General features: G+C 45.8%; 1 protein-coding gene across 1 annotated transcript; it reads right to left on the reverse strand.

The window, feature by feature from the left end:
- Positions 1 to 210: 210 nt before the first annotated feature.
- Positions 211 to 9,591, reverse strand: sae1 (SUMO1 activating enzyme subunit 1). The gene is made up of 9 exons (NM_001146514.1): positions 9,413 to 9,591; positions 8,855 to 8,966; positions 8,303 to 8,476; positions 3,767 to 3,912; positions 3,558 to 3,660; positions 3,330 to 3,435; positions 1,705 to 1,849; positions 1,366 to 1,435; positions 211 to 647 (listed from the first exon to the last, which is right to left on the reverse strand). The coding sequence occupies exons 1-9, from the start codon at positions 9,511 to 9,513 to the stop codon at positions 555 to 557; spliced, it is 1,050 nt and encodes a 349-aa protein (NP_001139986.1). The 5' UTR covers positions 9,514 to 9,591; the 3' UTR covers positions 211 to 554.
- Positions 9,592 to 12,112: the final 2,521 nt, after the last annotated feature.

Genomic DNA, 12,112 nt, shown 5'->3' on the forward strand with positions numbered 1-12,112 from the left:
GCGACTTACAGTAGTGAATGCATACATTTTTCATACATTTTTTTTTTCTTACTTTCCGTACTGGTCCCCCGTGGGAATCGAACCCACAACCCTGGCGTTGCAAACACCATGCTCTACCAACTGAGCCACATGGGACCAAGCATGAAAATTGGGTACTTTTTCCAACACTGTCACTACTTAGAATTTCCAAATAACCCCTCAGACTAATTTGGTTCACAATATTTTTATTACAAAATGTAAAAACTGTGTGCTTGAAACAAATGGATGGTTTAACAGCCAACAAAAAAAATGAAATTCCAAACGGTATGCGGCAAAAAAACATCTAGTAGGGGTGTTGTGTGCGTAGATATGAAAAAGAGAATATGTACAATGACAAATCCTTTTCGCCTATTGAAACACTTGAACTTTCAGCTGAGGTGAATGGTTACACATTGATAAATAGTCTGACTGGAAAAAAAAGAATAACTAAACTCAAAACTGTTACTGCGTATGTGAGTGTAGGCCTCATTGTCCGATGCACACACCTCTCCCTTCTTTGGTGGGAATATGGTCGATCACTTTGGGCCAAAGTAGTCCACTACCCCGCTGCCCTTCATACCGTCAAAGAAGAAAAAGTTCTTGTGTGGTGCGTCTCTCTGGGAAAGAGCCTGTAGAAACACACAGTGAGGTTAATACCAACCACACACACACAACCTCACAAACTAAACACACAATAGCTTTGCTGTGAGAGCTTCAGCAGCTTTCCCTGCGTTGGATACATGGGGTGTACTCTAGTGTCCGCTCCACTGCGTGAGCGTGGGGTCCGCTGTGTGATCGGTGATCGCTTGACTTCACCCAGTGCGATGTCTGCCGGTTGCAGGCAGTTTTATCCGGTTTCATCATTACATCAGACAGCCTGGCGCAGTGCCATAATCCCGCTGAGCGGGTTGTCTGTACTGACTGACGTTACCTGGCTTCCTCAACTCTCAAACACAGGTAGGACTGTGACACCTGCCTTATTTTCCAATACCCAGGTCATATCCAAAACAGCCACACCAAAGAGGCACACTGGTCCCCTACATCTCCCCAAAAGCCCCACAGGACTGAAACATATCAGTGGGTATTTCTGGATTGGACCCAGAATCAAGTGGAGCGGCCTGCTGTCAAGTGGTTAGCTTTCTGCCTCCCCAAAATATAACATGCTATCTTTCTCCCCAGTGAAAGCTTCACAACAGTAAATGTGGTGCAGACAGTCTGATGTGTGGTTTTTCACACTAGTTTAGAGCCAGAATAGACAGTAGAGTATGAATGATTTAAAGTTACAGCATCTAAATGGAAAGTCAATGAACAAAAAAATATATATAATACATAAACTTGACAACCAACCTTGACAACCTCCTGTCCCAGCACTCCTCCCACCACAGCACACACAGGGGCCATCTCAGAGAAGCAGTAGCTGATGACAACACAAAACAACAACGTGACTGTCAAACAGAAATACACAAACTCTGGAGTTCATAAGGATGAATTAACAATTGTCTTAACTCTGAAAATCTGAAATAGCTCAGAATGGAGCAGTCAGTCACAGAATATCTTTGATATCTAATAACTACCATCACTGGCAGATAGAACAGTCCCCTACAAACATATCACTAAGAGTCCAACTAAATATGTGAATGGCTGTCAAGTGATGTGGTGAAATCTGAGTTGAATTGAGCCGGTCACCTGACGAAGTCGTGAGGCAGCAGCTCGCTACTCAGCCCCATGGCCTCCAGGACATCATCCCGGATCTGTCTCAGGAGCGTGGCGTCTGCCTCAAAGCTTTCTGGGTGGGGGTCGCGACCTTTGTCTGTACGGAACTTCAGCAGTACTGTGGGAGAGAAGCGAGGAACACAGAGAGAGTGTGAACAACAGGACGAGTGTTGGAGAAGTGCAGGAAACCATAGAAGACACTGAAGTAGCTCTGATTGTATGGGTTAAGTTGCTACATATACTGAGCTACGTTTTCCACCCAACACAGAATATGTTACTAAGGAAATGTCAGTGGGGTTGTCATTCTATCACTTGCTGGAATGACACTGGCTGGCTAGCTTCACTTCCACTCACAGAAAAAAAAGTGTGCAAACAAACTTCCAATTAAATACTGATCATCCTGTGAAAAATAGCAGTTTTTGATCAGTTTGACAAGGCCGTGATCAGACATCTATGACTCTTGTCCTTGTCCTGTCAGCACGCACCACTAGCACTACACCCATTCTGTGAGAGACCGTGGGCAGATGTGTCAAAATGAGGAGGATGTGGTTTGGAGTCTGAATATTACTAAAAAGCAAATAATAAACGAGAGATGGACGTACCATTGCCACTGAGACGTTTTAAGCTCTAAACCCCCCTTTAAGGCTGGCAGCTCTCCTCGCCCACTCAGCGTTAAAACAGGTGTCATAACATCCTCTTTTTAGCTGTCCATCAATCACATCACGGGGCCCAGTGCGCCCACGGCTATTTCCACCAGACTGACACCTCGCTCGCAAACACGCACGCGAGCGCACACAGAAAACCCAACATCAATCACCATCATCACCATCAACATCATAGAATTATCTCAAGACCTGGCAATGACAAAACTAAATCAAAGTTGGAGGGGAAACCGTCCTGTGCCCCCCACGCCTGCGCTGCCTTCCATTCCTCCGGAGGTGTTACGGTTTCATACAGTAGGCTAACCCCCCCCACCCACCCCTGGGACACAGAGGAACTGTAACGCAGCCTGTAACAGAGGAAGCAACACTTCCTCAAGAACAGCTCAGTTGAGAGATACCACAACGTCTAGACCTAATTATAGAAACCCAAATGCTGTAGGACACCTCTGAAAACGCCAAAAACAAACAAATGAACAGCTTCTTTCCTTTCCGGCTGTTATATTAATATTAGCCAAACAACAGGGGGAGGATAGAGTAGGCAGCCTTGCGGGGGTAGTGTGGTGTCGTGGGTGGTGCCTAGCGGTTCGTGGCTCTGTTCTAAAGTCACACACGACTGGCCATGGAGAGCCTGTGATGGAAACAGAGCCATGTTAAGACGGTCTATGAAGCCAGCTGAAGGCCAATAAAGGGACCACATCAGAAAAGAAGGAACAGGGTGCAATACTACAACAACCAAAACAGGAAGGGGGGGTAAGGTGAGGGGCGATATCATTGGAGCTGCAGGCGCTCACGTGTAGAGGGCATCAACCTATAGCTTCACTGTTTCTTATGGCAAAAGAAAAAAGACGTGATGGCAGCCAGTTAGTGATCTAACTCTCTTTTATCAAATAGATATTTATATCCAATGGCTTTGTGGAATAATTGAGGCGCAGGTACCGTGTAGCAGGAAGTAGTCCACGGGGGTGCGCTTCAGGCTGATCTTGGCCTTCTCATTGGTCCAATCCACTTCCAGAGCCACTTTCAAGGAGCAGAAGCTGGCCGTCTGCTCAGTTGGGATAGAGAGAGCGCCAAAGGGCAAGGAACATGCAGTCATTAGATGTGGAGGAGGATTACATTCATTACATTGATAAAACACTAATTGCGTTATTTTTATACAACGCTCACCTTTTTGATCATGGTGGTCTCATTGGGATCAACCTTTGGTTTCTTGGCCTCGGGTCCATCATTGGACTCGTCTGTTTTGGGCTTGACTACTTTGGGCTTCTCCCTGGACGGGGGCATCAAAACAAGGGACAGATGAGCATAAGTATAACTGAGGATTAATCAAGACAAGTAAATTAAACAGACACTCGACAATCACACACAACACCCACTCAACATAGTTGTGCTCCTGGCCAAGGTCGGAGAACATGTATCCGTGGTAACCAAAGACATCGCCACAGAAGACCTTGATGTTGTGCTGGGCACAGAGTTGGTCCACGCGCACCATCAGATCCCTCGAGCAGCCTGTCAGACACACCTGAGAGGAACAAGGGAGGGGAGGACAAAGTCAGAGAGAGCAGCTAAAACTACAACTCCCATGGTGCTCACTAAACCACATGACCAAAAGTATGTGGACACCTGCTCATTGAACATCTCATTCCAAAATCATGGGCATTAATATGGAGTTGGTCCCCCCTTTGCTGCTAGAACAGCCTCCACTTTTCTGGGAAGGATTTCTACGAGATGTTGGAACATTGCTGCGGGGACTTGCTTCCACTCAGCCACAAGATCATTAGTGAGGTCGGGCACTGATGTTGGGCGATTAGGCTTGGCTCGAAGTCTGCGTTTCAATTAATTCCAAAGGTGTTTGATGGGGTTGAGGTCAGGGCTATGTGCAGGCCAGTTCATTGACACCGATCTCAATAAACCATTTCTGTGTGGACCTTGCTTTGTGCACAGGGGCAATGTCATGCTGAAACAGGAAAGGGCCACAAATTTGGAAGCACAGAATTGTCTTGAATGTCATTGTATGCTGTAGCATTAAGATTTCCCTTCACTGGAACTAAGGGGCCTAGCCCGTACCATGAAAAACAGCCCCAGACCATTATTCCTATTCAAAACTTTACAGTTGGCACTATGCATTGGGGCAGGTAGAGTTCTCTCGGCATCCGCCAAACCCAGATTCATCCGTTGGACTGCCAGATGGTGAAACGTGATTTATCACTCCAGAGAACGCGTTTCCACTGCTCCAGAGTTCAATGGTGGCGAGCTTTACACCACTCCAGCCAACGCTTGGCATTGCGCATGGTGATTTTAGCTGCTCGATCAAGGAAACCCATTTCATGAAGCTCCCGACGAACAGTTCTTGTGCGGACGTTGCTTCCAGAGGGAGTTTGGAACTCTGAGTGTTGCAAACGAGGACAAACAATTTTTAAGGGCTAAAGGCTTCAGCACTCGGCGGTCTCGTTCTGTGAGCTTGTGTGGCCTACCACTTCGTGGCTGAGCCGTTGTTGCTCCTAGACGTTTCCACTTCACAATAACAGCACTTACAGTTAACCCGGGCAACTCTAGCATGGCAGAAATTTGACAAACTAACTTGTTAGAAAGGTGCCATCCTATGACGGTGCCACGTTTAAAGTCACTGAGCTCTTCAGTAAGGCCAATCTACTGCCAATGTTTGTCTATGGAGATTGCATGTCTGTGTGCTCGATTTTATACACCTGTCAGCAACGGGTGTGGCTGAAATAGCCGAATCCAACATTTTGAAGGGGTGTCCACACATTTTGTATATGTAGTGTAAATGTTCTTTGAGAGACCTTACAGGGAATGATGACAAAGTACTTGATGATCAACAAGTATGCCTAACTCTGGATTTACGCGCACGCACACCTTTTGGATAGATTCGACCATAGCAATCCTTACTACTCCTTTAGTTACCCCCCTTGAACATCACACATACAAGCTTCTACAACAGACACCCCGTCCTTTTGACACAAAACATGTTCAAGTTTGGCCAGTGTGTTCTATCTGAACAGGGTGGGGAACAGAAGATTGGCCTTAATAAAAAAACTGACCCGTGGGCTGGGTCCATCTTATCCTCCAGACCAAACCCAGCACACTCGGCTAGAGATAAGGGGCTGTCTGGCAGCTGACGGGCATCTGTCTGTGGCATCCCTGCAATGTACACGCTGGTCCCTCCCGGAACACAAAGTACCACAATGTTGGGAGGTGCCAGCATTGAGTTCACTATACGCACCAGTGTTTTACCAAGGGCAGCTGATTGACGTGTTACTGCATGGTTGAAGTTGTTTTTAATTGCTTTGCCCTTAGCTAATGAAGACTGATAGACTAATCATCAAAGCTGGGAGCATGCTTGATGCCTGAAAAATGGACCGGAGATCTTCCTTGAACCACACACCTCAACTTCATATGAAGAAGGTCTTATGAGGGAAGGGAGACCCTTACAGTCTATTATAGAAGTCCTATTGGCTTTAGTTGCCAGCGACAAAAAAGGCAAGCCCTCTGTTGTGGCGCCAGACACTGAGGGAGACCCTGGCTGGACATGTTGGGCTACTGCTGCAGTTCATTAGACGGGATTGGCAGAGGGAACTGGGATTGCTGGTACTGGCAGGAACAGGGATTTTTAACAGCCTGGCCAGCCTGTCTGTATGTCTGTCCACAGAGCCTCCCTCCTTTTGAAGGAGGTGTGCAGCTTGGACGCCTCCTCTCGATGGCCTCCGGCAAGGGCTTTGTGAAGAGGGACACTGAGCTGGATTGTTTGAGAGGCGAGGGAGTGAAAAGGAAGTGAAGAAAAGGGGAGGGGGGGTATTTAGCTTATCTGTACAATGGAGCCTAACGGAGAATGGGTCTAGTAGGAGGTGAAGGGAAAAGTGAAGTGATAGACATGCAGAGAATGAGTGGTTATGACAGACTCAATGAGAGTACATGAGTGAGAATAAGGAGAGTATACCAGTGTTCTGAGTGAAGTAAACGAGTACGTTTGTTTGTTGTGGGTGTGAATTGTTGCCTCAAATGATCTCTAAAAAGACAAAAACACCTACAAACTCTCTCGGGATGAAAGCTATAATCCAGACATATAAATCCCAAAACATGGTGACTAAAAAGAGCAGCCCCTTGTCATACATTCCAGAAAATGTAAACCAGTTCCAGTTTCCCAGTGCTGCGCCACACAGACAAGACACATCCATAGCTAGCAGATAAAAAAGGCTAGCAGTGTACAGCACAGCCCATTTCGTCTCCCCCTCCTCCTGAACTTCCATTAGCACTCCCCCCGGGACGCTTCTGCCGTTTCTCCACCACAGACAGACTGGGGAAGCTGCTTGTTTGCGCTTTGAAAATCCCTGAGCATCTGATGAGTCTCTTCAAAACCCCACTACTACATGATTGAGAGCAGAGCACATCAGAGAGTTTGCTTTTCAATGTGTCTGGAACCAAACGCCACACAAAAGCTACGTTTCTACTTGCTAGCTGTACAGACATAAGTTAGATAAACGTATTTATCTCCAAGCTCGAGTGTCTTTATTTTTTTATGTTATTTTTCCCCCCTACTGGCACCTGTCAATTCCCTCACTCCGTCAATTTCTAAATAATATGTACATGCATCATAAACCCCTTTATCTACTTCCCCAGAGTCAGATGAACTTGTGGCTACCATTTGTATGTCTGAGTGCAGTTTGAAGGAAGTTGCTAACTAGAGTAAGCGCAATGACTGGAAGTCTATGGTAACTGCTAGCATGTAATAGAGTAGATACCATAGACGTCCAGTCATTGCGCTAACGCTAGTTAGTTGGCTCACAAAACTACCTAGAACTTCCTTCATATTGGATGAAATAAAAATGGTATCCATGAGTTCATCTGACTATGGGGAAGTAGATGAAGAGCTTAATTGCCAAAATCGTGAACTTAACAGGGATAGCCAATGAAAAACACAATTTTATTTAACTAGGCAAGTCACTTAAGAACAAATTCTTATTTACAATGACGGCCTAGCCCTGGGCAAACCCTAACCCGGACAACGCTGGGACAATTGTGTGCCGCCCCATGGGACTCCTAATTACAGCCTGTTGTCATACAGCCTGGAATTGAACTAAGGCACTGAGATGCAGTACCTTAGACCGCTGCGCTGCTCGGGAGCACTTGTACCTAAGTCCTACAAAGAAAGATTCCTTTTGTGAACAAAGTGCAACTACATGCAATGGAACTCATCATCAGTCAAAAACAGCTTAAATTGGCCTCCTGAGTGGAGCAGTGGTCTAAGACACTGCATCACAGTGCTAGCTGTGCCACTAGAGATTCTGGGTTCGAGTCCAGGCTCTGTCGCAGCCGGCCGCGACCGGGAGGCCCACGGGGCGGCGCACAATTGACCCAGCGTCGTCCGGGTTAGGGAGGGTTTGGCCGGCTTGGATATCCTTGTCTCATCGCGCACTAGTGACTCCTGTGGCGGGCCGGGCGCAGTGCACGCTGACACTGTCGCCAGGTGTACGGTGTTTCCTCAGACACATTGATGCGGCTGGCTCCCGGGTTGAATGGGCATTGTGTCAAGAAGCAGTGCGGCTTGGTTGGGTTGTGTTTCGAAGGACGCACGGCTCTCGACCTTCGCCTCTCCCGAGTCCGTACGGGAGTTGCAGCGATGAGACAAGACTGTAACTACTACCAATTGGATACCACGAAATTGGGGAGAAAAAAAATACCAAAAATAATTTCAAAAAACCCCCACCTTAAATCTGCAGAAGAAAAGAAAATAATCTGTGCAAAACAGGTACTATACTGGCATTGGTCTGCTGCCCAGAGCAACATGTAGTAAGACGTATGGTGTAAATGCACCATCTAGTGGCCATTTAGGGTAACAGAAAATAATTAATAAAAGGAATCTTGACAATAGGCCAGCCCTGCACTACTGTACTCACTGCCTCAAATTGAAGGAAGAATTTGTCTGGTTTGGTCTCCACCCTGTCTGTGTCTGCCTTCACCTCCACCATGGGGTTGAGGTACTGGGCCCGCTCCAGGGAGGCCAGGGCTCGGTTCTGGCCCTGAGCAGTCACTGGAATCAGAAACTGGGCTCGGCATGACTCCTCTGTCACCTGGGAAGAAAGAGAGCAGAAATAGTTAGTGGTTTGTAAAATTAATTTCTATTTTCCCGCAATTTTCTCAGTGTTTCATCCCACCATTATCCTACTTCAGAAGGTTCCCTCTCACCTAGCCTCTGCCGAGTCCCCAACAACCGGATGTCCGGTTTTCAGGGGGAATGGAAAGAGCCTTTGACGCAAGGTGACACTCCATCTTAACTCCTCCTACACATTTACTGGATTGGTTGGACAGTGCAAAAGAGAACCTCCCCCACCAGTTTTTTTCCCCTTCTCATCAAGACCAGTATGTATTGGATCTAGTTTCAGTTACTTTAGGTTACCTCTGACCTAACTCTGTAACACCACCCCTACTTTGTGTATTGTGGTCTGTACCTGTTCGTGGTCCAGCAGGGTCAGCCCCTTCACTCCAGCCAGGATTAGATTTTTGGCCACCTCAGCCCCCAAGCCCCTGAGGCCCACCAGGAGAACACGAGACCCCCGCAGCCTGGAACAGAAGCAGATTACCAACACTATTAGCTATGTGGCTCCATCATACACTATGGGGTGGAAAGCCTTCAAGACAAAACATGCATGCTTTGTGCAGATTGATAAATTATGTAAACATCAACATTTGCAGTGTTTTCCAAACCATTCTTGCTGTGGGATCAGGGAGTGCATGTTTGATTTAGCCCAGTACGAGCATATCTGATTCAAGGTCTTGGTGATTAGCTGGCTAACGTTAGTTGGAGAGTTGAACCAGCTGTGTTAGCGCTGGGCCAAAGCAAATTGTGCACCCCAGGAATGGATTGAGAAACATTGTAAAGACTGTATATCATGGCCAAGTGTGTGCATAGTTCAAATTTTACATTTAATGCATTTGTATTTAGTACTGACAAATAATAGGTTATCTACCTACAGAGACAATGGACGCTAACGTTAGCTAATAGGTACCTCTTTTGTGCATCCAGACCCCATAGTCGGATCTGCCGGTCATACTGAGCCGCTTCTTCCTCGCTAATGATAGATTCCTCCTTCTCAATCATGTCTATCATCTCAAACGGGTTTATTTGTCTAGTTTAACAGTAATGGGATTAATATTTCCCTTTTTAGATTCGGGGAGAGTATCGCTGATTTGAACGGACGCTGGATGATGACGTAGTCTTCTTCTTTGGTATTATGGCGGTCCGCAAACAAAAGGCGCATGCCGCCACCTACCGTATTGGCTGTGTATCAGCCTACTATTCTGTAGTATGAATTCATTAAACTTTGTGAAAAAATTCCCCTACCAACTAACCCTACACCCATTAAAACCTAATCACTATTCCATTACTTTGGTCCTATCTGATCCTGTACCAGGCCAGCAGACTGGGAGTACGGGAGACTGTCGTTCAAAACACCCTGTAACTCTTCTGCAGTAAAATCTTGTACGCCCAAGTGCTTCTCTACAGCTGCCACCACAACATCTATCCTCTGTGATTTCCATTCCATTCCTGCGGGACAGTTGACAACCATGGCTATGAACGCCAAAACAACAACCTTACTGAAGCACATGTTATTCCTATCACTCTCTATTGACCTCGTCCTACTCACAGGGATCCTCTTAGGATTCCTCACCCTGCCCTTACCAAAAAAGATTGCAGTTTTGAAACTGCAGTATAAGTGCAGTAACTGCAGTCGACTGTGGTATTTTGGACAAAGTAATTGCAGAATAACTGCAGTGTACTGCAGTTATAGTGCACTCTAACTGCAGTTACACTGCAAAATTACTGCAGTAAAAAAAAACTGTGTTCTTTTGGACACGGTACTGGCAGCATACTGCAGTTATACTGCACTCTGACTGCAATCATTTTCCGTAAGAGTGGACCCATCTTCCTCTACTACTCTCTTCAGTGCCTCAGCAAATGACACCTGCACTACTCTGATCCTGGCAACCTCAACCTGCCTTTCTCTCAACAGACACCTCTGATCTCCAGCACCATGGGTACCCCTAAAAGTTGACACACACACACACAACCTTTTCCACCGATACTACACATTCCTTTGTCTTATGTCCTCCTGCACCCTTCTCATATCTAGGAATCTCTCTCCTACACACTGCTGCCACATGACCATAAGCTTGAAACCTAAAACACTTTAATGGGTTCGGGACAAAAGCTCTCCCGGTATAACTGACACATCCTAACTTGAATTTATCTGGTAAAAACTCAGTAGTACAGACAGTGTCTACTCTGTTTGACTACGCTCTCCACCAGATCTGGGTCACACCAAACGGTGAGCGTTACAGACACCAGGAATCTTCAACTTCAGTTGACCCTCCTCAACACTTAACGGCACTCCAGTTATCACTCCTTCAATGGCACCCTGTTTTCTGGAGAGGAACGCAAGTCACAGTTCTTCTCCCCAGTCACGTGGTGTGGAGCGCACGCCTCCTCTGGATGGCAGAAATGAAAATGTTTTCATGTTTTTTCCCTGCCCGTCTTCTTACCGACCTCAATGGGTTCCCCTGACTCCATCTCCAAGTCCGACAACCATTTGAGCATACCCGCCATTTTGCCTTCCCAACCAGTACACATTACTGGGGGGTGAACAAATATATGACCCTGTGTTAGGTATTAGGGGCCTTATAAGACCAGAGCTTTCAAGACATCTGTTGAGAAGTACATCATTTAGTTGCCTAATAAATCAGATTGTGATACCAGCTTTCTGCTTACCTGGCAACCCAAACGCTATGCCACGTCCACGGACATTATTTCTTCTGTAACGAACATAGAGCAGCGTAAAAATGCAGTTTGAGTCGTCAGGCAAGCTTTCTGCAAACACAGTCTGAATTAAAGCACTGCAAAAACGTAGAAAGTTTCCTTTCAAGCCAGAATGTTTAATAAAATTGCATTTGAACTTGTATGTGCGGTTGGTCCTTATTCGGGTAGAAATTTGAGAGAAAAAAATATCCACAGGACAGTATTATTTACCTGACCTTTTAGAGTGATGGTACTGCCTTTGAGATTTCTATCACTTGGCACATGCACAAAACCATGTAAATACCTGCAAGACTTCGGTTAGTATGCATGCATCACATGGATGTACTTGCGTCTTGTGCACATCCCTTAGGTGATGAGCAAACAAATTGTGATAGATACACAGAGACCCGTGTTTTGAGTTGGTTTAATAATACTTTCCTGTGGATATTTTGTCTCATATTTCCACCAGCAGAAAGACGAAATCAGCGGACAACGGGTAAAGTTAAAATTAAGTTTATTCAAGATTCAGATTATTATTTTTTTTATCTAAAAATGTTAGAGAGGAGAGTAGACCAGTACACACTCAGATTCACCTGATTATGTTTTTCTCTCACTGTAAGACATATGCAAACCAACCAGTGGTGGTCAGTGCCATTTAAGATAAGGGAGGACGATTTTTTTTCATGAGCATGGCCTTATTTCTATTAAAGCATATTGGATGACTGTCATTCATATTCCATTCCTCCAGTTCAATGTAACAGCAATAGGTTTAGTCTAATACATGATACTAGAATTTTCCCTATACCCATCATGCGGTTGCTACAATCTAGCCTATGAATGACAGTTTACAACGCAGATGCACACAGGTCGAGAGACAAATTTGAGGTGAAAGACAGTGACACATGGACAGACG

The sequence above is a fragment of the Salmo salar genome, chromosome ssa20 (genome assembly GCF_905237065.1).
Source record: "Salmo salar chromosome ssa20, Ssal_v3.1, whole genome shotgun sequence".
Lineage (NCBI taxonomy): Eukaryota > Metazoa > Chordata > Actinopteri > Salmoniformes > Salmonidae > Salmo > Salmo salar.